This window comes from Panthera leo, chromosome D4 (assembly GCF_018350215.1).
Source record: "Panthera leo isolate Ple1 chromosome D4, P.leo_Ple1_pat1.1, whole genome shotgun sequence".
NCBI lineage: Eukaryota > Metazoa > Chordata > Mammalia > Carnivora > Felidae > Panthera > Panthera leo.
In genome coordinates, this window is record NC_056691.1 from 55,700,881 (window position 1) to 55,726,960 (window position 26,080).

Consider the following 26,080-nt stretch of genomic DNA (forward strand, 5'->3'; position numbering starts at 1 on the left):
TAAAGCCCCCCATCCCCTGCTACATCCCACTCACCATTGGCAGCCGTGACTGTAGCATCTGGAGCTCATCATAGCCATAGATCTGTATGAGAACCAAAAAGGGTGTTAGGGTCCACATCCCATCCCCTGGGAAGCCCAGACCCATATGGGGGCCCAAAACAAGGTTGAGGAGCTAGGACATATTCTGGAAGGGGAACCAGATCATCTGCTGTGGGAAGACACCTTTCCTTGGAGACTAGATAAGAGAGAAATAGCAAGGAAGGAGCTGCAGCAACCCAAGGCCCACCTCACCAGGTCCTGACAGGTGTCAGCCGCTAAGGCCAAAGGAATCAGGCAGCCAGGAGCTATAACCATGCACTCACGGGATAGGCAGGAAGCAGTCCTCCGGGGCCCACGAGGTACTGGTTGTGCAGCAGGGGAGGTACTCCCTGGGGCAGGTTAGGGGGTGCTTTGCCTGTAAAAGCAAAAATCACAGGAGTGAAGACGCCACCACAAAGAATGAGATGCCTCAGCTACTGTGGGGGATGGGGGAGTTGAGCTCACTGTCATAGTGCTGCCCCCCATGGGGCCACTGCGAGAGGGGAGGGCAGCAGCTGAAAAATACAGAGGGCTGTGCCAGGAAGTGGGGGAGACCGAAATCTCGTGATACCACATTCAGTCTCTTTCCACATCAGAGGGTATCCATGCCCAGACAGAAAACACCACCCCTCCACACTCCTGACCATCACTCTGCACCGAGCAAACCTGCACATAAGGATGATCTGCCTCCTCAGAACAGAAGGAAGGCTGAGCGGTCCCAGGAGAGGGGGACAGGCTTTGTCAAAGGTAGCTTTTAGCAGTTTCTACCAAACCACAGTTTGCTTGGCCCACACAGACCACCTAGGTCTGGCTGATTAGGAATCAATCACACTAAGTGGCCACAAGGAGCCCAAGATAGCTGTTCCCTGGTCCCTCCATGTCACCAGGCCATCTCAGCTCCAGGAAAGAGTGAGGATAGAAAAGACAGGGAAGCTAGAAGCAAAAAGGCTACCAGGAATCCTGCCCAGGGGGGGAGTCTACCCAGAAGACTGATTTTACCCATCCCACATCATCGCTGGAAGGACTGGGCCTCAAGAGGTCAGTGAAACAAAGAGGACAAGGGAGCAATGGCAGGGCTGGAGGGAGACCAGAATGTTCCTAGGCTTTTAGCTACCCAGAATGCCTTGCAGCCACCTCTAGGCATCCTCCCTGGGAAGCCTGGGATGTGGAAAGTGCATCTTCTAGGGGCAGGGGATAGGAAAAGTCTGTAGAGCACACACCTGAGGTCACCAAGGGCGTGGCCCTGGTACTGCTGCTGGGGGCACTCACAGTGGTCCCGCCCAGGCAGAGGCTGTTCACTGTGTTCATGCTGCTCGGCAGGCTGAGCCCTGAGGACGTGGCACCCGAGGCAGAGGTTGCTGCCGTTGAGAAGGTGGCTGAGGACTGGAGGGAAGGGGTGCTCTCCACGCTGGCATGCTGGCAAAACAAAAAAGCCAGGACACATGGATCTGGGGGTAAAACACAAGAGTGCAGGAGAACCTGGTCTGGCACTGGGGCCTGCACTCTGAAGACCAGTGTGAGGGGCTCCGTGCTTGGTGCTCAATGTGGGCCCCCACACTGCAGCTAGAGGAGGCCATCAGGACACAACTCATAAGCTGAATATCAAGCTATTAAAATTGAGCTTTGTGAGCAACACCCTCTTAAAAATTGTTAAAGTTGCTCAAGCTAAGGTATCTGAAATAAGGCACAGAAACTCCACCTAAACCACATATGAACTAAGACCATCTGACTGTGAGGTGAGAACCCACCTCACAGAAAAGTGGTCTCAGGAGAGACTAATATTTGATAACAACGGCACCACAGCCCAAGTCAGAGCGGTCTGGGAATAGCTGCCTTCTACTGGGCTTCCTAAATACTCTGATAAGGAAGTCACGGGGAGCCCTTTGCTCCAGAACCTGGGAGCACTGTGCAGGCCACCGGGACCTACCTAGAAGAGCATGGCTTGTGCTTCTGCCTGTTTGACAGGATCCACCTAGGAAAGAAGGGTGAAACCCACAAAAGCTCTGCAGAATTCTAGGAAGCCTGCCCTGCTGCTCAGCTCCAGGAAGGAACAAGGTACCAGAAAGGGCTTTAAAGGCTGTGTGGGGAGTGGGTGGAAAAGATACATCTGGGTGGGCAAAACAAGGCCCAAAGAGGGAAGAATTGGCTCTGTAATACTGAGACCAGCCTCCAAACCAGAACGTGTGCAGAAAACAGTAGTCTGAAAACTCCTGGAGAAGCCTCAGGAATAAGAAATCCCAGAAGGGGGACAACCATGCACCGTGCTTTCCACCACACAGACACTTCTGTGTAGGTCCCAACCTCACAGGCTGCCCTACCCATCTGAGCACTGATCTTAGAGCCCTGACATCCAGAATCAGTTCAGCAAGGTAAAGACAGCTAAAATCGTGGTCTCCTGGGACACCCCAGGACTCCGCCCCCTCAGCCTAGACTGACAGAAGCAGGGTAAGGACAGCCCCAGCACCTGCTCCACAGTCCTTTGCACACAGCCAAGCTGACCACCTGCTGCAGAATGAGGAACAGCTCTGACCACTGTGCCTAGGTATCACCGGTCATAGAACTGAAAGCTCTCTTAACCACAGGACAAAAAATTACTATTCCCTAGTGTGGGGAGAGAAAAGCAGCCTGCTAAAAAACTAGTTCTTAACTTGCTGAAAGGAACTCATCCAGCAAGCCTTTCCTACCTCCAACTGAACCTGACTGGGCTCCTGTCTCTGTTCCTCACCTCTCAAATCTGTGAGGGCCACAAAGGGCTGGCATAAATGGCTTCCCCTCCATTTAAACTGCTCGCAGAGTGTCTCCAATGGGGCGGTGCAGCCAGCTCCTCAGAAAGAGCCCAGAAAAGCACAGCTGCACCAAACCTTCCATAAGGACACGAAGGGCAAGAGAAAACCATGAGATTTCCTTTATAACCTTCAAGTGGGAAAGACCTACTTATAACAAGTATGAAAAGACTGATGTATCTGACTATACAAAAGTCAAACATGAAATGACAAACCTGGGAAAAGTATGTGCACCTCCCATCACAAAGGGCTACTTACTAGTCTCCTGAACATGGGGTTCCTAGAAACAGACACCAAGGACCTGACAGAAAAATGAACAATATGAAGAGCTCACTGAAAAGGAAATTAAATGGCTTTCTAATATATGAAAGAAGATGTTCAAGCTCACTCAGTTAAAAACTGTACTGACAGGGGCACCTGGGTGGCTGAGTCAGTTAAGTGTCCTGATGCTTGATTTTTGCTCAGGTCATGATCTCACAGTTCATGGGTTTGAGCCCTGCATTGGGCTCTAAGCCGACAACTTGGAGCCTGCTTGGGATTCTGTGTTCCTCTCTCTCTGCTCCTCCCTCATTTGCTATCTCTTTCTCAAAATAAATAGAAATTAACTGGGGGGAAAAAAAAAAAAACTGCACTGACAGGTCATTTTTTGAATTAACACACTGGAAACATAAAAATATTTGATAACATGATTTCAGGAGGCAGTGGGGAAATAGTACATTTCATTCATTACCAGTAGGAGGTAAATAGGTTAAAATCACTGTACAGAGCAATTTGGCAATTTGTATAAAATGTTAAATGCCTGGGGGGCGTCTGGGGAGTTCAGTGGGTTAAGCTTCCTGACTCTTGATTTCGGCTCAGGTCATGATCGCACGGTCCTGAGATTGAGCCCACGGAGGTCATGGGATTGAGCTCTGTGTAGGGCTCGGCACTGGGAATGGAACCTGCTTTAAGATTCCTTCCTTCTCTCTCTCTCTCTCTCTCTCTGCCCCTCCCCCACTCTCACTCTCTCAAAAAAAAAAAAAAAAAAAAAAAAAAAAAGTCAAATGCCTGGGAATTCGACTTCCAGGATATACCCTGCAAACATAGCTATACATGTGAAGCAGCATGTGTAGAAGGTTATCGAATGCAATACTGTTTTGTATTCAAGACAGAAAATGGCCCTGAAGCTCCATCACTAGAAGACTGAGGGAGTAATGTGGTGCAGTAGAGCTATGGAAAAAGAAAGAATCTAGGTTTCAACACAAACATCTCAAAGATGCACTGTTAATGGGGAAAACACTGAAGGATACTATGTAGGGAATACTCCCATTTATGTTATTAATGAAAAAGGGCAAGAGGTAGGGGGAAAAGGACTTTGCGTATGAATTTGCCATTTCATGGGTTAAAAAAATCCAACTCCAGTGGGTCAAGAAAAGAGTAGGAAAAGGGGCAGGACCTAGCAGAATAAATACAGAAAAACATTTCAGTATGTATCTCATCATACTATTCATTACTATATTAGCAATGTGGCAATTGTGTCACCTGACAGAGTATGGGACTCCCTGATGAGGCAATTCTGGTTGTGGCTATTTGGGCTACAGGATTTGGAGTTTCATGCTAAAACACAGAGTACAGCTAATCCATGGGAGCAAGAGCACTGGCTCCAACGCACCAGGGCCAGGGAAGCAGGGACCACTCACAGCTCCCAACGGCCAAACAGGGGTACAGGCACTTACTCCGTAGTTACACTCTGCTTTAAATATGGTGATCTATGTGTTTTATGACAAAGAATTATGTGCAAGATTTCACTAGGAAAACAAGTTTGAAAAGCTCGATGATAGTCACTTCCTAATGGAAGGATAGAGCCAACCCTTCACCATCATCCCATTCTGCAGCAAATGACCTCGTCAGAGGAAACAAATTTCCCTGATTTGTAACAACTCCTACTGATCTGTACCCTAAATGTCCTTCCCTGTTTGGAGACCTCTCTCTTCTTATCTCCCAGTGAGGGACTTCGTGGTCAATCTAGGTACCTCTTGTAGACCCCTAAGCTCCAGTGTCCCCTAGCCTTGAGTTAAACACCCCAGCACCACCCTGCCTTCTCACCATTTCAGCAATGTTCGTTCTTCTGCTCACCACAAGCTACACACACCCACCATTGAAACTGTGCTGCCAAGAAACCACCTCAAGAAGCCACACTTCAATAACCATCACCTAGGGTTGCCCCTTGACACATCAGGACCCTCGCCAGCTGGCACCCCACTTATACTTCCATTCCTGCCCTCCATACCCCAGACTTCCCTCTTCAAAGTCTGCCTCTGAGCTGGGGAAGGTGGCCTGCAATGGCATGAGGTAAGGGGAAAGAATACCTAAGCCACAAAAAGGGAAGTCCTCATGACCACCAACGAACTGAAATGTGGTTCCACTGACTGGGCTAAGAACCGGGACTGTCAGACTGAGAGAGACAGGGAGAGAGGGAGGGAGAGAGAGAGGGAGGGAGAGAGAGAGGGAGGGAGGGAGGGAGGGAGGGAGGGAGAGAGAGAGAGAGGGAGAGAGGGAGAGAGGGGGAGAGAGAGGGGGAGAGAGGGGGGGAGAGAGGGAGGGGGAGAGGGAGGGGGAGAGAGAGAGAGAGAGAGAGAGAGAGAGGAGAGAGAGAGAGAGATGTGCCAAAAGATGGCTAGTCCTCACATAAGCTCTTTTTCCTCTAAGCATTCTCTCTACAATGGCATTTACAAAGTAACAGAAGGTTATCTAGAACAATGCTCTTGATTCAACGTGACTTTTGGTGGAGTCCAAGCTGAAGTTAGCAATGAGCCTACTTTCCTTGCAATGAGCCTTTTTCCTCAAAAAAGTCTGCAAATACCTCAACATGACCAATCCCAGACTAGGTCCAAAAGTCTCCCCTAACAAACAGGAAGCTCAGTAAATGCTCAGGAACAAATCCACCCCAAGAGCCCTGCCCATCACAGATCAGCTCTGGAGAAGCAAATCCTTCATGGAAGTCCCAATTTAGGAATCAAGATGTTCTCTGTGGTGCTTAAGAAAAGCAACAGCTCAAACCACATACCTAGATTGAGATAACACACCTGAGGAATTTGAGGTTATTTCAGACATTCAAAACACACATATTAAAACCCCACCTGCAAGTGACTAAACTCCAATCACCACGTGACTAAGCTCTGCGCTCGAGTTCGCTGAGCAGGGAAGGCAATGAGGGAGCCTAGAGGACACTTACTGTGTGTGACGTGCTGGAGGAGAGTGCCGCGTGTGCAGAGGAGAGGCTGCTCTGATGGCTGGAGAGGGAACTAGAAGACAAAACAGAGCACCACATGTCCACCACACTGAGTCAACCCACAGGAGGGGCCCACATGTCCAGGTGGGCCAGATATTAAGCTTGCCCCATCCCTCCAAGGGTAGCCCCAGCTTCACATCCCTCATTCCTCATCACCTTGGGGACCAGAACAGGTTTTCTGATGTTTAGAAATGATCTAAAGGGTCATTCACCATGAGGATCTGGGACACCCTGGCCTGGGAAGCCTTCAGGGACAACTTCAGTCAACTAAAATCATTTGCGCTTTACACCGTAAAAAGTTAGAACAGGAGTCACTGCCAGTCATGGAGACACCCATTTAAACGGTGTGCAAGGAAAGAAAGTTCCTATGTTCAACCCCACGTGACAGAGCCAGAGCCTGACTTCCCATCAAATCCAGAATTCAAACCACCTGGCTAAAGAGGGAAAGAGGCATACTCCAAAGATATAGGATGAGGACCAAACAAAACCCATTCTCCTACACCCTATTCTAGTAATTGAATCTCTGAAGGCACAACAGGAGCAAATAAAAGACCTGCTCAGAAACCAAACATCATTCCCGGGGAACCTGGGTGGCTGAGTCGGTTGGGCATCTGACTTTAGCTCAGGTCATGATCTCACAGCTTGCAAGTTCGAGCGCCACATTGGGCTCTGTGCTGATGGCTCAGAGTCTGGAGCCTGCTTTGGATTCTGTGTCTCGCCCTCTCTCTGCCCCCTCTCCTGCTTGCACGCATGCGCACGCATGCTCTCTCTCTCTCTCAAAAATAAACATTTAAAAAATTTAAAAAACAAAAACAAACAAACAAAAAACATCATTCTCACTTCACATCACTGTGACTCGAGCCCAGAGTGGGAAAGGCCAGGCCAGGTTCAGGGCACACTCCTGAGAGGTGGAGGAAAAGTAGCAGCAGCAACACCCTAGCTCCACCATTCCCAGGGACCCCAGTGCTCTGTGACAGCAGGGGCATTACATGTTGTGACACAGCTGCTGATACTTCTGAGATAGTGCCCAGCCAAAATGAATGAGCTAAAGCATTATTACAAAAGGCCAGGACATCATGCTAGAGGCAACAGGAGTTTTGTTCGTTGGAAGAGCTTTCTATAAGGGTTCAGGACTTCGCACCATTGTGCCTCTCACTGTGAGCTCGTATTTTCCCCATACCTGCTAAGTTGAGAGAGGGGGCTGCTGGACAGGTCACCAGGCTGGGACATGGAGGGCAAAGTGGCAGTGTGCTGGGATGCAGAGGGTAGAAGCGTAGTGCAGGAAGTGGTGCTGGGCAGTGAGCCCACAGATGGGAGGGCAGAGGGAGGGTCCGTTGTCTTTGGAGCTGGAACGGATGAAGTAGCTGTAAGAAACATATCGGTTTAGCTCCAGAACCATTTGTAAGTATGTACAATATGTTCAATATCTTGTGACAGGTCAGGGTCGGTTTGAGACACATACAAAGTTACATTCCCCAGGGAAAATGCCCAAGCATTTTCTGTCAGATATAACTAATAAAAATGACATGTGAAGGTAAGACGAACAGGATTTGGCAGAGAATAGGAAATGACAGCTTTACAATCATCAACTAGCCTATGCCATGGATATACTTCTCCTAACTAAAGGAACCTGACCCAGAGTTGCACCCACAAAGAGCAACAGGCTAGGAGGCAAATTTTTCTGAAAAGTCTCAACAAAGGATGATGGTACAAATCTGGTAGGCAAGACCATCAAAAGGTTAGGTTTTTGCTTGTATCAGGCTGACTTGTGAAAGCTCATAGCCAATTGAGGGCACATGGGGGTTGAGAGCCCAGGGTACATATACTGTGGAGAGTTACATATGCCTAAAATCCACCGTCCAACACCCACATTCACATGCATAGTGAGCATTTCCGTAAACAAACAAACAAACAAACAAACCCAACCCTCAGAGCACATAAAGGAGCTTATTAGGCTTCCAGAAGATCATAAATGTGATCCATCCTAGCTGTAGAAAGACTCAGTTTTAGTTCTATCCACACATACAACTCAGATATGTGCTTGGAAATAAAGCATCATTGTCTTTCCCAGTTAGGAAGGAAAAGCAATCTTGACCCATCTGCAGAACTCCCTGGGAGCCTGAGGGAAAACATGCTAGTCTCTCAAAAAGACAATTTGAAAACACAACAGTAGCAACAGGGTCAACACAGAACATGACCCATACTTAAGAGTGGTCCTTACAATCTTGAGACTTGCTTTTGACTGACGGTCTATTCCAAACAGGACACCTGTTACAGAAGCCAGATAAAAGCACCACAGATGTCCCTGACCCAAAACTCAGACCTTGTAAGTTACCTATGTAGATCGTAGGTCACATTATAACAAGTTCACAAGAAGCCTCTGAAAGAATGGCAGTGGAGAGACAGATGGAGATAAAAACCTATCTAAAATGCATGCTGTGTTTTCCAGACATTTCATATCTCATGATTTTATTCATAATCTCTAAATCATAATTGGGGCGCCTGGCTGGCTCAGTTGGTAGAGTGTGCAACTCTTGATCTCAGGGTTGTGGGTACGAAGCCTCATCTCCAGATGATCTAGGACACCTTGATATGTTCTCAATCTCAAGCCTGCAGAGAGGAAACTTGCCACCAAGGTTTGTGAAATGAGAATGTCCTCTGACATCCCAAGTTCTCAGAGCTACCAATGTACCTCCAAACAGTTCCGGCAGCCCAGCAATATCAAAACCAACTCTGGGTAATCACATGTGTCATTTCAATTCCAACTGAGGCCCCCTCTTGGACTGAAAAAAATCCCATGTCCACATTCCAAAAATCCTAAATAAAAGGAAAGTCTTTCTGGCTTCTATAATGGATACCCATTTGTGTTACTGAAAAATGAATGAAAATCATCATAACCAATCACAGATAAGCCAAGAGCATCTAACAGGGATTTACCTGCAACCATCATCTCCAGTGAACACTGAGCTTACTAGAATTAATAGAATCTTATCCCCATTTTTTCCCAAGTGTTTACAGAGAGCATCATTTTATCTCTCTTCTGCACAACAGTTCATCGAATCCAGAAGGCAAAGAGCATGCCTTTCCTGAACTAGCACACCAATTTCTGCTTTATAAGTCCTTTACAGTATTGGAATGAGAGCCCTCTGACTACACCAGAACCTGTGCCTCTAAGCAAAGCATCTTTTAAATCCATGCTACACTCTACACTTGGGGTGTGGTCTGACTAGAACAGAATTATATGAGACTATCAATTCCTTCTTGCTGTAGCTAACATTTCTCATAATACCATCAGCAACAATCTACTCACAGGAATCTCTAGCTGAACTTGTAAACCCTACCAAAGAAATGATGCCAACAGATAAGAAGTAGCTATCAGAAAAATGCAAAAGGATTAGTTTTGCAGAATTAGTCACTAGCCTATTGTTTTCCCTATCATATTAGCAGCTATACTCTTTTTGTTTGATTTCCACCACACAAAATGAGAATAGTCAGCTTCTATACTTACTGTCTATAGTCTGCTGACTTCGACCACCACCATGTCCATTCTATAAGGAAGAGAAAAGAAAGTAAGCATACCACAAAATCAAATGATAACCTAGCTGACTTTCTATTGGGATTTAGTCAGAAATACATGAATTATAGATTGATCAAGAAATGATGTGGGGCACTGGGGTGGCTCAGTGGATTAAGCATCCAATTCTTAACTTCGGCTCAAGTCATGATCTCACAGTCCATGACAGTAAGCCTGCATCAGGCTCTACACTGCCTGCTTGGGATTCTCTCCCTCTCTCTCTCTCTCTGCTCCCCCCACCAAAATAAATAAAAACCATTACGGGGGGGGGGGGGGGGGGTTGGCTTGTTTTATTTTGTTTCTTAATAAAAGGAGAGGTAATTAACACATTCTTTAAAAATCCTAAGGAGCTGACATTTTTGAAAAACAGACTGGGTATTTAGGGAAGTAACAAGACAGACTCTAATCACAGGAAGCAAAGAAACTGTCCTAAAAATTATTAAGCAGTACAAAGAACTCGGGAACTTATACTGAAATCACCACATCTTTGTATTTCACATGGTCTCCTCAGTACCACTCAGGCAAGAAAAAAAGTTTCCAAATTAAATGGAAAATAGTTCTCAAATAAAATGAGATGTTACTGTGAAACATGGCTTTTCTTAACTGGGTAGGGCAACAGCAGGTTAGCAGAGTGTGGTAGTACCAAAAAGAGCGGAATCTGAAAACAATTAGTTTGCATTAACCATAAGGCATTTCATTGGAAACTAGACACACAAAAGGAGGTATCCTCACAAGGAAAATTTCCACAGATTGACCAAAGCATACGGTGAATGATAGTGGGGCCTACAAGGCCCAGACACTATCCCTGGATGGGAAAAGGAAGCTGACAGAGATTTCCTTCTTACAAATGTGAAAACTTAAACTAAAGAAAAAAGACAAGCCTTTAGATGTTGCTTCTGCATTTAACCCAAATCCTGTTGTGTTATTGATAATATGTTTTTTCCTTTTTTTTAAACATTTTTTAAAATTTATTTTGAGAGAGAGACAGAAAGAAAGAGGGAACATGTCCACATGCATGGGGGAGGGGCAGAGAGAGAAAGAGAGAGCAAGAAAATATCAAACAGACTCCACACTGCCAGCAGGGAGCTCGATGCAGGGCTCAAACCCAAGAACGGTGAGATCATGACCTGAGCTGAAAACAAGAGTTGGATGTTCAACTGAGCCACCCAGATGTCCCTAACATGTTTTTTTCCTCAAAAAAAATTTTTGAGATTATTTACAAGAAATGTAGACAATAAAAGAGTAGAACTTCAAGGAGGGGAAAAAATGAGTTAAAATAGAAGACTGAAGTCAGGGAAAAGAAAATACAATACACCTTACCAGTATATATACAGATAGGTTAGAAAGCAATCAAAATTGTACTCTCTGCCTCTCTTAAACTAGAGTTCACTATGCACTAGGGGCACCTGGGTGGCTCAGTCAAGCATCCAACTCTTGATTTCAGCTCAGGTAAAGATCCCAGGGTCATGGGAACGAGGCCCACCCTGGGCTCCACGCTAAGCATGGAGCCTGCTTAAGATTCTCTTTCTCTTTCTGCCTCTCCCCCATTTATGCATGCTCTCTCTCTCTTAAAACAAAATAAAAATTTTAAAAACATATATGCACTAAATTCATACACATGATACCAAGCATGTACCGCAAAACAGCACAAATGGTGACAAAGAAATGTTCTCAAAACCACACCATACAGAAAGAATAAAAAGGGGGAATAGAAAAGAACAGCCATCAGACCTTAGGAGTATTTTATTCCACCTTGAAAATCACGCATAGACAATGGGGGCACCTGGGTGGCTTGGTGGGTTAAGCATCAGACTCTACTGATTTCAGCTCAGATGATGATCTCACAGTCATGAGATGGAGCCTTGTGTAAGGCTCCCACCAGGCGTGGAGACTAAGATTCTCTCTCTCTCTCTCTCTCTCTCTCTCTCTCTCTCTCTCTCTCTCTCCCTGAGCCCTTCCCCAACTAGTACTCTCTCCCTCTCTCAAAAAAACAATGGACAAACTGATTTAACACAGAAGCCACATTATTTGGGGTGGAGGTAATTCTAGGCAGAAGAATGGTGGGAATAAAAGTAAAGAAGTGCCAAATGGTCATGAGAGATCAAAAGTCTGCAGGGTCTTAGTTCAACTAGTCAAGCAAGGAATGAGGTGGGTAATGATCTGAGCAAGCAGCATACCAGGTGAAATTAGAGCTGGAATTCAGAAGTCGAGCAGACAATAGGGATTTAAGCTTAGACAGCACAGAGTCTGATTTCTCTTTTGGAAATTATACCAATACTATACAAGGAAATGTTCAGCAATAAAGGGAATATTCTATATGCACATGTGCATGTTCCTATATTATAGCCACTATAGATACTGAACATTTAAAATTTGGTTAGGGGGCACCTGGGTGGCTTAGCTGGTTAAGCATCTGACTCTTGGTTTTGGTTCAGGTCATGATCTCACTGTTTTGTGAGTTTGAGCCCCGTGTCTGGCTCCGTGCTGACAGTGGGGAGCCTGCTTGAGATTCTCTGCTCCCTCTCTCTCTCCCTCCCCACTTGCACCCTCTCTCTGTCTCTCTTAAGTTATAAGTTATAACTTAAGTTATAAATAAACTTAAATAAACTTAAATAAATTAAACTAAACTAAAATTTGGTTGGTATGTCTGAGGAGCTAAAATTCTGTTTACTTAAATGAACTACTGCATGTGGCACACCTGGGTGGCCCAGTCAGTTGTGTGTCTGGCTCTTGGTTTCGGTTCACAGTTTGTGGGTTAGAGCCCCAAGTCAGGCTCTGCACTGTGCAGGTGCAGACCCTGCTTAGGATTCTATCTCTGCCCCTCACCGACGCTCCCTTGTGCTCTCTCTCAAGATAAATACATAAATTTTAATAGATAAAATAAACTACTACATGTGGTTAGTTGTTACCATATTGGAAAATACAAGAATAAACCTCTTGTTAAAGATGATAGATCAGAGTATATGGCTTATAAAAAATATGTAAACCCAGTAAGACAAATACAGGTGAAAAAATGATAACAAAATTCTGTAGACTAGAAAGCATAGACAGAATGGGAACTGACTTAGTTCACATGGTAAAGCCAAATCCAAAGGTAGTGTTAGGCAAATCCAGAAAATAAGGCAACTAAATCAAAGAGCCATACCAAGCAACTCAGTATTTATCTGCACCAGATAACTTTGAAAGTGGGAGTGGAGGTACAGCTAAATGTAGAAGGATTTGTTTAAAGACTGCACAGACCAGATCCCTTCCCCTCTCTCTCCATTTGCACAGCAAGGTAACTGCCCCCTCCCACCTTCTCTCTTAGGCCCTAAACATCATCAAAAGGGTTAACACATGGTCAGATGTAGTGTTAACGAAAATGATTAAGTTAACACAGACAAAACAAGTATTCTGACAATAGACTTCTCTTTCCGCTAGGCTCTTAAAGACACTGACAGATAGACATAGGCCCTATAGGGAAGTGACAAGAAGAGTATCTGGAGAATCTAAACAAGCTCAAGAGAACAGGCCAAAGGAGCTGACAAAGGAGGTGTCCACACGGGGGGTGTGTCCACCCGCCCCCACCCCCCCCCAAAGAAATGGCCTACCCATGCTGTTCCACATCAAAGCCCACATTCCACTATCTACCCCACAAGCCAAAGCCCATAGTTAACCTTTAGTGTCAAGCAGGCAGCCTGCAATCACCAGACATTTAAGGAAAACATCTAACATAAAAAGAAGGAAAACAAAGAAAGGGAGGGAAAAAAATTCCTATGTTGAGATGTACAATATATCCTGAGAGTCTTAGAAGGAAACTTAAGAAAATGAACCCAAATTTCTGCTACGCCAATTCAACTATTTCCCTTATTTTCATGTTCTTGTCCACTCTTTGAAGTAGCTCTAGTAATGTTTGAACACTTTTGCCTTACAGGAAACTAAAATGTTACAAGTAAGACTAGAGTACCCCCACCCCCACCCCATCCAAAATACTATGAACTTGGAATATACCCTTGTGCTTTCTGTATACTAAGTTTCTGAGGTCCATTCACACATTCCTGTGCATGGGTACCTGAAAAGCAGATTTCACACCAGATGCCCACTATTAGAAAACTCAACACACTACAAGAATTGTATTCAAAAGGTTAACTAATTTCTTAAAGAAAATGTCATCTAAAACCCTCATTTCCCAAACTAAACATGGACCTCTAAATAGGATTTTGTACAAGAAGAAACTTGAAAGACCAATTACCGTGACGGTTCCTGGAGCTGACTCCGATGGACTCACAGAGCTTTGGTATGCAATTCTGTTATGCACAGAACTCTGGTCATAGGAGGAAGACGTTGTTACTGGACTAGTGGAGCTCAGCGATGAGCTGGTCAGACTGGAGGAGGTAATGACTGAAGTTGTATAGGTGGAGTTCTGTACTGCACTGGTCATTGGTAGAGAGGTATTCAAAGAATCACTAGAGAATAAAAAGATTTTGACATAAATTTATGTCGTATTACATGGTTTCATTGAGTAGAACTATTTCATCACTTTACTGTCATACTATAAACAAACATGTCTATACCTACACATTTACACTACCACATTCTTTAACTGTATTAAAGATGCAAGTTTAAAACACCCCTCCTTTCCAAATCAGACCCACCATTTTTTAAATATTTATTTTGAAAGAGGGGGCAGGGGAACAGAGAGAGGGGGAAAAAGAGAATCCCAAGCAGGCTTGGCACTGTCAGAGCAGAGCCTGATGAGGGACTAAATCTCAAGAAATGTGAGATCATGACCTGAGCCGAAATCAAGAGCCAGATGCTCAACTAACTGAGCCACCCAGGCGCCGCAGACCCACCTAATTTAAATGACAGGCAGAAGGACATTTTAAAGAATCCTTAAGAATCTTTAAGGAATCCAGATGTCTGGGACCATTTGTAGAAAGAGAACCCAAACAAACATCAGGTTTTAGCACTAGAGAGCAGAAAAATTAATAAAATCTAAAATCAGGGATTCTCTACTTATAAAACGAATATTCAATTGAAGAAAAATAAGAGTTGGCAAAGATATACAAGAATTGCATCCCTCAAGGAGCCTGGGTGGCTCAGTTGGTTAAGCATCCGAATATAGCTCAGGTCATGATCTCGCGATTGGCTGGTTCAAGCCACATGTCAGGTACTGTGCTGACGACTCAGATTCTGTCTCCCTCTCTCTCTCTCTCTGTCCGTCCCCCATTCACTCTGTCTCTCAAAAATAAATAAACATTGGGAAAAAAAATTTTTTTTAATATTGCATTCCTCATAGATTATTGGTAGGAACGTAAAATGCTGCAGCCACATGAAAGAAGTTTGCTGGTTCTTCAAATAGGTAATATAAGGGTTACCATATGACCTAGCAATTATTAGGTCTAAATCCAAAAGAACTAAAGGAGACAAATCTGTAAATGAATGTCCATTGCAGCATGATTCCTAATAGCCGAAAAGTGGAAACAATCCAAATGTCCGTCAACTAATGAATGGATAGACAAAATGTGATCTGCACAATGAAATACTATTCAGAAATAAAATGCACACATGCGACAACATAAATGATCCTTGTTATATGAAGTATCTGGAATAGGCATATCCGGAGACAGATGATTAGTTGCCAAAGGGAAAGGGGAGGGAGAAACTGGGAGTGACTGCTAACAGGCACAAGGTTCTTTGTAGGGTTATGGAAGAAAAGTTCTGCAATTAGGTACTAACAATGGCTGTACAAACCCAGCGCCACATGGTGTATTGCCTCCAACAGGTGATCTCTTAGACTCCATTACTTTGCCAACAAAGGACTTAATCCGGAGAAGAAGTTGTGTACCTTAATGACTTTGAATACAAGCTGATGGGAATCTGGTTACTATTTTCACTGCTTGCAGCTGATCCAAATTCAGAGAGAGAAGGTTCTGATCCAAATTCCAAGGCGCCAAACTGAACGTTTAATCCTGTGACATCTGCTGAACCAGGCATTTCCACTGCAGAAGCTGGGATCTGAAAAAGCAGAGCCATCACGTCAGGAACAGAGATTCCAAGTCCCAGAGGCCTGTAATACAGCTAGTGAGTACTGGCTTCCCAAAGCACTACAGGCACACTTGAGGAACATGGGGTGAGAAGCCCAGTAGTAGGAAAAAGGAACAGAATGTTGCAAAAAACAAAGACAAGAGAAAAAAGAGAAAAGAAAAATTAAAAGTTAACAGCAGAATGATCAATGCCACTAACTGCTTCTTACAGCAAAGGCCGAAGAAAGGGGGAGTTGGTGGTGGGTGAGCGGAGGAAGAGAGCGGGCCTCCTCTGAAAGCATTATCTGGTCAAAGAACCACTTATTCTCTATCTATGGGACACAGCTAAATACACAAGACCAGCAAATTCTCTGAGCCAGGTCCAGTACTTTGAATTAACAGTCTCTATCTCTAACAAAAAGCCATTCCCTCTAATATTAGCCCAGGCACTCAGAAATAGCCAATTCTCATAAAGCAGGAAGCTATGTGCATGACAAAAAATACGATGTCTGAGGCTTACTAACCCAGCCCTTGAGCTAAATGTTAAATTATATCCACTGTTGGGATTGTGACTTCTGGATGGAGAACACACCTTAGAAGCTGGGGGTATCCGCCGCTTCGGTAGTTTGACGTGTTTAGGCTGTGGCTGGTGGGCAGTCACAGCAATGTTTTCTACAGTCATGCTGGGAAGCTGCAGAAGTTTGTTCACAGTGGAGGTACTGTCCCTGGGTGTTGACTCTCGCAGTTTTACCTGGGAAGGAAAGGACTCCAACCCAGGAGGAGGAACAGCAACGGGCTGAGTGTGGTGCTGCTGTCGCTGGCTCAGTTGACTAAGAACCGGGGATGGTTCAGGTTGAGATTTGAAGTCTATTAAATATGTGAAGGGGGAGGGAAGGAAAGTAAGCAACAATCAATTATTTAGGCACACGAGCTTAGAGCTCCCTCTTCCACCATGACTGAGAAAGAAAGGTTGTAGTTATCACTGGTTTCTCCCAACAACCATCTAGCTGAATCCCCTAAGTGGGGGGTGTGTGATATATTATAGCTAGCATATGACAAAAGAAAAGGATGACTGTATGGGCTTATAGATAAATTCTTATGCAGACAGGAGATGTAGTTTATGTTAAGTTATACTGGTTGAAAAGCAAGGAGTTGCTACACACATCTGGCCTTTAGCTAATAGCAAATTATATTTTGTTGCTTTATGAATTTTGTAACTAAATTGTTAAAAATTATTTTCCAGTAACTAATATGTGATATCACAAAATCCAGAAAGCAAAAAAAAAGCGTATATGTTAACATAAATCACCCTTCCAACACTATCTGCAGATTCAGTCTACAAAGGCAGACACTGCACCCAGGTATATGAGTATCTTCAGAGACACTGTTTCAAAATACAAACGTATACAGACACACACACACATACATTATATACAGTTTCCTCACAAACCATTTAGTTTTCAGAAACTGTTCCACATTAATGTGTGAAGAGCTACTTCATTTTTGTGGCCACATAGTAATCCAGTGTACATAGGCATCAAGTTTTAAAACCAGTACTATATTAAAGGGCTTTTAGATTTCCCAACTCTTGCTATGAAAAACAATGCTGTAATGCACGGTTTTTTATGTAAGACAGTTTGCTCAAGTGCAAGTATACCTGTAGAAAAGAGTTATTGGTTCAAAGAACAACTCTTCATTTTGACAAATACTTCAAGATTCTTTTCCTAATTTGAATAATGGAAAATAGCATAAAAGATGCAAATAAAAATAAGTTGGATGAAGCATCATTTCATACACTCCAATATACCTTGCCTATGAACTCTGACCATACCTTGTTGACCATTTTTTTACTTTGTTGTTCATCTCCTTGATTTTTAGTTACTCTTTTTTTTTAATGTTTAGAGACAGAGAGAGACAGAGCATGAGTTGGGAAGGGGCAGAGAGAGGGAGACACAGAATCTAAAGCAGGCTCCAGGCTCTGAGCTGTCAGCACAGAGCCCGACGCGGGGCTTGAACTCACAAACTGCGAGATCATGACCTGAGCTGAAGACAGACGCTCAACTGACGGAGCCACCCAGGCACCCCTTTAGTTACTCTTTTCTATAAGGAAGTTACCCTTTATCTACATGATTTTCAAGTCATATACGATAGAAGTTGGTAATTTTTTTCAGCAAAGAACCAGATAGTAAATATTTTAGGCCGTGAAGGCCATCTGTTAGCAACTACTCAACTCTCCCTCTATAGACTGCAAGTAGTGCTAAGACAACACATAATGGGCGCCTGGGTGGCTCAGCTGGTTAAGCATCAGAATCTTGATTTCGGCTCAGGTCATGATATTGTGGTTCATGATTTCAAGCCCCACATCAGGCTTTGCACTGACAGCGTGAAGCCTGCTTTGAATTCTCTGTCTCCCTCTCTCTCTGTGCTCCCCTGCTCGTGTGTGCGTGCGCGCCCTCTCTCAAAAATAAACATTAAAAAAAAAAAAAACATGATGAGTGGTAATGGCTGTGTTCCAATAAAACCGTATTTGCAAAAAGAGGTGACAAATCTAGTTGAAGGTTTGCCAACCCATGACTTAATGTATTTCCATCTTAGATAAATCTATTTTTGGACTTTATATTAGAGGCATGTAGGAAAAAGACAGGATTTATAAGGAACATGGGAATAGCATGTGCAAATCTAAAAACCCTTATCACCCACTGCAGTGGGTCTGCAGAAAAAGATTAACACAGCACTATAGCTGCCATCAAAAATGCCACCTTGTTTAACTGGCTCTTGGCTAGTGTCTGGGAACATAGACTTTTGATATGTTCCAGGCAAAGACTGCCAGCATTCTTAACAGTTAAAAGTGACTCTGTGCCTTTAATGTTTGTACAATGTGGTTTATAGCATACAGTTACTTTCCTTCTGGGAATGTGGACTTTTAGTATGTATTCAGCAGACGGTAAAAAACTTTGGGCAATGAGGCTCTAATGAATAGATACGCCTCATTTTGAAGCCTGGTGGACATCACTTCAAACATGGGAGTGGTCTCAAGTACTTCCATTACAAAGAACTATTTCTTTGAGTAGAGAAATGTACTTCTGGGGCGCCTGGGTGGCGCAGTCGGTTAAGCGTCCGACTTCAGCCAGGTCACGATCTCGCGGCCCGTGAGTTCGAGCCCCGCGTCAGGCTCTGGGCTGATGGCTCGGAGCCTGGAGCCTGTTTCCGATTCTGTGTCTCCCTCTCTCTCTGCCCCTCCCCCGTTCATGCTCTGTCTCTCTCTGTCCCAAAAATAAATAAAAAACGTTGAAAAAAAATTAAAAAAAAAAAAAAAAAAAAAGAGAAATGTACTTCTATCTCTTTGAATAAGTCCTAAACATAAACCTGCCCAGGAAACCAACCCTATGGTTAATACAATCCTCTGCTGTTCCTTAATGCAGTGTGGCATGCATATGTTAATAGGAAATGGGTGTTTTAACATCACAAAGTCTACAGCAGTATAGATTAGAAATTATCAAACTTACACATGGTGCCTTTATGTTACAAACCACTGACAGTAAGCCTGGCACAAATCATGATAGATACATACGAATGTTAGAATGAGAAAGCAATCCATAGGGTGTGATTTAAAATGTTGTCCAGGGGTGCCTGGGTAGCGGTGTCTGTTAAGTGTCTGACTCTTGATCTCGGCTCAGGTCCATGATCTCAGAGTTCGTGAGTTTGAGCCCCGCACTGACTCTGCACTTATGGCACAGAGCCTGCTTAGGATTCTGTCTCTCCTTCTCTCTGCCCCTCCCCTGCTTGTTGTTCGCTTGTGCTGTCTCTCTCAAAATAAATAAACATTAAAAAAAAATTTTTTTTTTAACGTTGTCCACATCCCTGACTCGGTCCCCACCCTACTGTAATACAGCTTAGAAAATTCTGTTTCGGCCTTTACTTACAAAGTGTTGTTTCCATATATTTGCATGGCTTTCCCATGCTTTTGCACATCTCTTCAAAGTATGTTCTAATATTACTTCTACCACTACTACTACTAACTAAATACAGATATTTACACAATACAAAGCTAACGGAATTAATTCAGAAATGCTATAGAAATTCTACTAAATAGTACCTCTGGATAAATTCCACATTAGCGTTACAAGTCAACACACTCTGCTAATGTTCAGCATGTCCTCACTAGGGGCAAACCACCACAGAACATGTATACTTACCAAAATGACTAAGGACTGAGGACTGGGAAGTTGAGGACTTGAGGTCCCAAGAAGTAGTAGTTGTGGGGGGACTTGTACTATTCTGTTGTGAACTTGGGGTAGTGGTAAACTGGCCCAAACTTGGAGCTTTCAAATGGTCCAAAATCTGGGAGCTGGTGATGTTTGCCATTTTGGAAGGTGCAAGCTCTCCAAATCCTGAACCAAGGACGGACGACTTTAAAGAGAAAGAAAAAGAAAAACCTTCAGCAATACAAATCTATCCCAGAGTTAAAACATACCAAGTATTTTCACAAGGATTTTAAAATCTATAACCCAGAACATGGAATCAACAAGACTCACCTGAGCAAATACTACAGGAAAATATTACCAAAAAAGATCTGATTAAATCCAAGAATCAGTCCTGATTCTGATGAGAGGTTAAAGGAAGAGGACTATTTTCCCTGGATTTTAGGATAAAAGTGATGTCACAAGTTCACAAACAAAATAGTTTTCTAAAGAGAAATATCATGAATTAAATGACAAAGACAAGCTAGAGAAATAAAAATATAGTACTTTCTCAAAATATGGAACAACAATAATCATCTTTAAGTTTGGTCACAGAAAGGCTCAGCCATGTAATCCTACAATATTAAATGCAGTTTGCAGTACCTGTATAAAAAGTTAATATTCTAAAATCAGACAATGATTTACACATGAAGTATCTGTGTACTGGACAGATACCCTGGACACCGCTGTGCTTATTTCGAGCTATTTTGATGACTAAGAACACCAAAAATGCTCCACAAGTATACAAAAGAAAATGTTACACCTCCCCCATCTATCCTGTCAGGTCACATACCAAGATCCAAAGAGAATGATATATGTAAAAGACCACTTTATAACCACTTTCTAACACCGTACACAAAAATAAACTCAAAGTGGGTTAAAGACCTAAATATGAGACCTGAAACCATAAAAATCCGAGAAGAGAACAAAAACAATAATTTCTTTGACATCAGCCATAGCAACATTTTTTAGATACATCTCCTAAGGCAAGGGAAACCAAAGCAAAAATAAACTATTGGGAAAATATCCAAGGAGAATGAGACCCTAGGACTAGTGAACACAACAGCAGATCAACTTCATTTTTACCTATCAAGATCATTCAGTTTCTGAAAAAGATAAGTTGTCAAAAAATAGCTTTTCAAGGGGTGTCTGTGTGGCTCAGTCCAACTCTTGATTTTGTCATGATCTCATGGTTTGTGCAAGCCCCTCACTGGGCTCTGCACTGACACATGGAGCCTGTTTGGGATTCTCTCTCCCCTCTCTGTGCCATCTATGCTCTGAGCGCTCGCTCTCAAGCCCCCCTCCCCAAGAAAAACCTTTCAAAACCATTTAAAAGGTCACAAATAGAAATGACTTGCATTCTCTTAAGAGATCAGATGTAGAAAGCTGAAATAATTGTTTCTGTTAACAATATCCAAAGGCATGGAGTATCCCAGTTGTTCTAAGGAAGACCAAATTCTCCAATTTGAGTAAAACATTTAAGTTGTAGGGAGTTACTGCACATCACACAATCTACTAACATTATTTATCACTACTTTAGAATCCTTGCTATTTCATGCTGCCAAAACACCTGTCTTATGTGGCTACAAATCCAAAAACCCAGTTCAAGCCCACTTGTTCAGTAAAGGCTTCCAGAATGATGCTTTTGTTCTTCCTCTTTTCCTACCTAATTTCTACCCTGCGTTAGTCAATACTATCAAATGCAGTTTCTGTGTGTTTTACAACATAATGAAATCACTGAGTCAAGGACTAGCACCTTGCTTCAGGTTAACATTTAGCACAGGACTTCTCAATTTCACCTACACTTCAATAGATGGGGGCTTTAAAAATGTGTATTGATACACAAGTATGCCTACACTCACATATACACAAATACACACAAATGCCCAACACGCAATCCCAAGATTCTGACTTATTTGGTTTGTGCAGACTCTGGCATTATTTTATTATCCTTACTACTGTTGTTATTTACTGAAGTTCCCCAGTGATTATGAAAGTACAGTAGGTTGAGCACCACTCCTCTAATATGCTAAACATTACTTGTTCCAGTTTCTCAAGGTATTGTTCATTACAAAAGGCAACACACCTGAAGGCACTGTTAAAAAAGAAACACAACAAAACAAAAAACACATGTCCTAAAAAGAAAAAAAAAACAAAATAATAAAACAAACAAAACTCATGTCCTACCTATGCTCTGAGTGGCCTGGCTAAGATTCCAACAGTTCGCATAGACATTACATCAGCAGACCAGTAGCAGATAGAAAGACATCGGAGGAAGAAAGGACAGGGATGGTTCACCTCAAACCATGAGGGTACTGGGGCACCTGGCTTGCTCAGTTGGTGAAGCATACAGCTCTTGATCTTGGGGTTATAAATTCGAGCCCATATTGGGGATAGAGATTACTTAAAATAAAATCTTTATAAAAAAAAAAAGAAAAACTTGAGACCCCCTCAAAATAGAGATAGCATCATGCCTTGGGCTGTCCCACTTCAAGCACTCACATTCTCTCGTACACAATCATCAGTGGTACTAAAAATGCCAAATTCTCAAGCCAGTTATACATGACATAACGTGGCTGTGCAGAGTAGAACACCACAATGAAAAGTTTACATATTAAATTCTCCATTTTATGAAGTGGTGCAGCAAATGATTTTTGAGTCAAGTAGGAGAGAAAGATTATTATCATATTTATAAATTCTGTTTCTCAACCATGGATTTCAGGTAAAACACAACAAAGAATGAACAAAAATAATTACCACTAGTGAAAGCTGTGGATCTGTATTTGGAGGTGTTCCAACTGAGAACACCTCACTGCCAACTGAGCAGTACCTACAGTTAGGGCCTTCAGTTCACCATTATTCTGCAACTACATTCTTTGGTTATCTTCATATCCTTCACTAACAGTTCCTGAAGTCCTTTCTGATAGGAGCTAAATTCTCATAGGAAATTAAAGTCAGATATGCAAGCGGCAGATGACCCTTATTTTAAGGAAAACACATCCACATTAAAAGGGCTTCTGCTACAAAGTGAAGTTTTATGAAAAGATACACTAATTTTATGAATAACAATTAAAAATGCAAAAAATAAAAGCCTTCCTAGACTTAGAAAGAACTGTTTTAGCATGATTTTAGCAAGCCAATACTGACAAACATTTGCATTTTATTACACTGGAAAACAAATGAAAATTTTAATGTCTTAAGTACAGACTTTCAAAGAAAATACAAGAAAAAAATTATTAATAAGAAGGATGCCTCAGTGATTAAGACTTAAAAGATTTCAACTAATCATAAAGAAGCATTTTTTAAAAATCATTGTCCAGGAAACTCAGAGTAGTTGAATTCCACATGGAATCATCAGATATGTGCTTGGAAAGTATCACATCATTGTTTTCTGGACTGAGATCGTCTAAATATTTTTGTATTTAGAAAATAATTATCAGGCATGTGTCATTCTAGAATACATTTGTTCATGGGTACAGTCCTTCAAATCCCATACTAAAATAAAAGTGAGTTACCAGACTCTGAGGAGAATAGGAGTTGACAGCAGTGGAGCTGCCAGTCCCTGGTGCCATCTGATTGTTGTGCTGAGAATTTGTGAAGACAAGGGCTTGGCCAAAGCCCTGTTGTTGGGAAGTTTCAAAGGAGTTGACTTCTGAGGCTTGACTGGGAGGAACAGGCTTCTGGAGCAAGGCTACCAGATCAATGCTAAGCAGACAAAAAGCAAATGAGGAATGAGTCAAAAGCACATCTTACCAACAATGAATTTGAGAAGTGTATCAATATAAAGTAAATTCATGTTAAAAATAATCTAAGTGAGGTGATCTCAGGGTCATAAGTCAAGCCCCACGCTGAATGCAGAGATTATTTAAATAAATAAAGTTTTTAAAAAGTTATAATTTAAGTGAGGAAAACTTTTGGAAACTGTAGTTTAAAGGAGCCAAAAGAACAGCATCAATGACCAAAAAAAAAAAAAAAAAAGCATATGAAGCCACAGAGACTAAAGCAGGGCTTTGAAGAGAAGAGAAATGAAAAGGTGCATTGAGGTAGTTCCACAGAAATAGCACAATAACAACTCATTTGAAAACCTGGAGCAATTGAGTAAACAGTATTCTGAAGTTTGGCTCATTTTCTTTAGAATACTTTGCCCCATTCATTACTTGGAACCAGTGTCTCTTCAACTTGCCTCAAAGAGGGTGAATCTCTATTTTGAGGGATTGAGAACCACAGCCATAGTAGACAATCCAAACAGTCATAAATATTTCTACGTTCTACGGTATAAGATATTTAAGCTTATATAAATCTCCAATAATTTTCTCTCTTAAACATTCAGGGGGGAAAACACAGTAACAAATCCTCTCTAGAACACTTATAATGTCCCCAGAAAAACAGATATTCCAACTTAAAACTTACGGCCTGAAAACCTAAAAGCCTGAGGAAGAAATGATCTTCAAGATATATACAACCTGACATGTGAGTGAACTAGCTACTAACTCCTCCACAGAAACTGCAAGGTGCTCAGAATTTACTAACAAGGTAATTTGCTCCCTTAAACCATTTCAAAGGCCAGTTCCCACTCAGTTCTCCTGTCTGAAACGCTCACCATGCCAGTGAGGCAGATTCTGGAAGGTCAAATAATTCAAGGCCCACTACTATCTAATAAAGATCAAAGTTCCTAGGCCTGTATTCCTCTCCTTATGCACTACCCACACTTACTCTCCTGTAACCAGGTTAAAGTACCAGACTAGTATTTTGGATCCCCAGGTGATGTTATACTTATGATATCCTAACTCCAAGGATATAAATACAGGGTAGTTATATTACATATAACCCATCTCAAAAGATGCATTATCTCTCACACACACACACACACACACACACACACACACACACACACACACACACAATACAGCAAGTTCTATTCCAAAAAGTTGGTAAGATGTATTAATATAGTATAGCACTGTCTATTAACTAACCATTAAATAAGTATATTTCTTTTCTTTTTTTCTTTAAATTCCCTCCCATGCCCAACTGTGACCTCTGAACCCATCCTTTCCTCTGCTTCAGTGAATAGAGAAGGGGCTTCATATATTTTTTAATGTTTATTTATTTTTAGGAGTGGGAGGGAGGGAGAGAGGGAGAGAGGGAGAGAGAGAGAGAGAGAGAGAGAATATCCCAAGCAGGCTCTGTACTGTCAGTGCAGATCCTGGACACAGAGATCAGTCTAACCAACCGTGAGGTCATGACCCAAGCCGTTATCAAGTATCGGAGGTTTTTGCTGTTGTTGTTTTTCTTAAATAAAAATGATCCTGGGGCACCTGAGTGGCTGAAGTCAGTTGAGCGTCCAACTCTTGTTTTCAGCTCAAGTCATGATCCCAAGGTCATAAGATTGAGCCCCATGTCAGGCTGCATGCTGACAGTGCAGAGAGCCTGCTTAGGAGTCTCTCTCTCCATCTCTCTCTGCCCCTTCCCGGCTTGCTCTCTCTCCTTCTAAAAATGAATAAACATTTGAAGAACAAGAGGAGAGGGGAGGGGGAGGAGGGAGGGGAAGAGGGGAAGAGGGGAAGGGGAGAAGGGAGAAGGGGAAAGGGGAGGAGAGGAAAGAAATAGAAGAGCCCACATAAAATGAGAAATTTGTATTAGTATGAGAATGCCTAAATAAATGGTATTACACACAGAAAACCAAAGGTATTTTGTATTAAGTTTATCTGTCAAACAATATACTGCATTTACCAAAGTAAAAAAGAACCACCATAAATAGGCTTAATATAATCTCTACCACAAATGGTAACAAATCACACACATAATTGCTATTTTAATTCATTAGTGGATACAACTAAGTAGATAATGATGTAGGCTATGTCAGTTCACAAGGAAGGTTAAGGATAAAACAAATTCTCAGAAGAAAATAGTAAAAACAGGAAGAGATTCAAGAAAAGGAAAAAACAGAAAGAGACCTGAGAACCAAAACAAATTTCTGGAGTAAGAAATTTAAATTATGCTTTGAATAACAAACAAAAGGGGACAAAAAGTGTTTACCTTTGCCCAGGTGTGACATGATTCTCTGCTGGAACAGCTGAGGCAGTGAAGACTTTTGTTTCAGAAAGCTGTATGGAAACGAATAAAAAAAT

General features: G+C 42.5%; 1 protein-coding gene and 2 non-coding genes across 7 annotated transcripts in view; all 3 read right to left on the reverse strand.

Annotated features, from left to right (window-relative positions):
• UBAP2 (ubiquitin associated protein 2) overlaps nucleotides 1-26,080 on the reverse strand; it is a 110,857-nt gene that overhangs the window by 4,940 nt on the left and 79,837 nt on the right. For all 5 annotated transcript variants that reach the window (XM_042912827.1, XM_042912826.1, XM_042912825.1 and 2 more), the window contains 12 exons: nucleotides 25,989-26,056; nucleotides 23,468-23,657; nucleotides 19,908-20,121; nucleotides 16,304-16,578; nucleotides 15,534-15,703; nucleotides 13,938-14,151; nucleotides 9,641-9,680; nucleotides 7,313-7,496; nucleotides 6,076-6,145; nucleotides 1,299-1,494; nucleotides 363-454; nucleotides 35-82 (listed from right to left, as the gene is read on the reverse strand). In XM_042912827.1, coding sequence (XP_042768761.1) covers nucleotides 35-82; nucleotides 363-454; nucleotides 1,299-1,494; nucleotides 6,076-6,145; nucleotides 7,313-7,496; nucleotides 9,641-9,680; nucleotides 13,938-14,151; nucleotides 15,534-15,703; nucleotides 16,304-16,578; nucleotides 19,908-20,121; nucleotides 23,468-23,657; nucleotides 25,989-26,056 — 1,761 coding nt within the window. The remainder of the gene's footprint in view (nucleotides 1-34; nucleotides 83-362; nucleotides 455-1,298; nucleotides 1,495-6,075; nucleotides 6,146-7,312; nucleotides 7,497-9,640; nucleotides 9,681-13,937; nucleotides 14,152-15,533; nucleotides 15,704-16,303; nucleotides 16,579-19,907; nucleotides 20,122-23,467; nucleotides 23,658-25,988; nucleotides 26,057-26,080) is intronic.
• On the reverse strand, nucleotides 8,121-8,203 carry LOC122205742. The gene has a single exon (XR_006196243.1). It is a non-coding gene; the product is annotated as a small nucleolar RNA SNORD121A (small nucleolar RNA).
• Nucleotides 23,267-23,349, reverse strand: LOC122205741. The gene has a single exon (XR_006196242.1). It is a non-coding gene; the product is annotated as a small nucleolar RNA SNORD121A (small nucleolar RNA).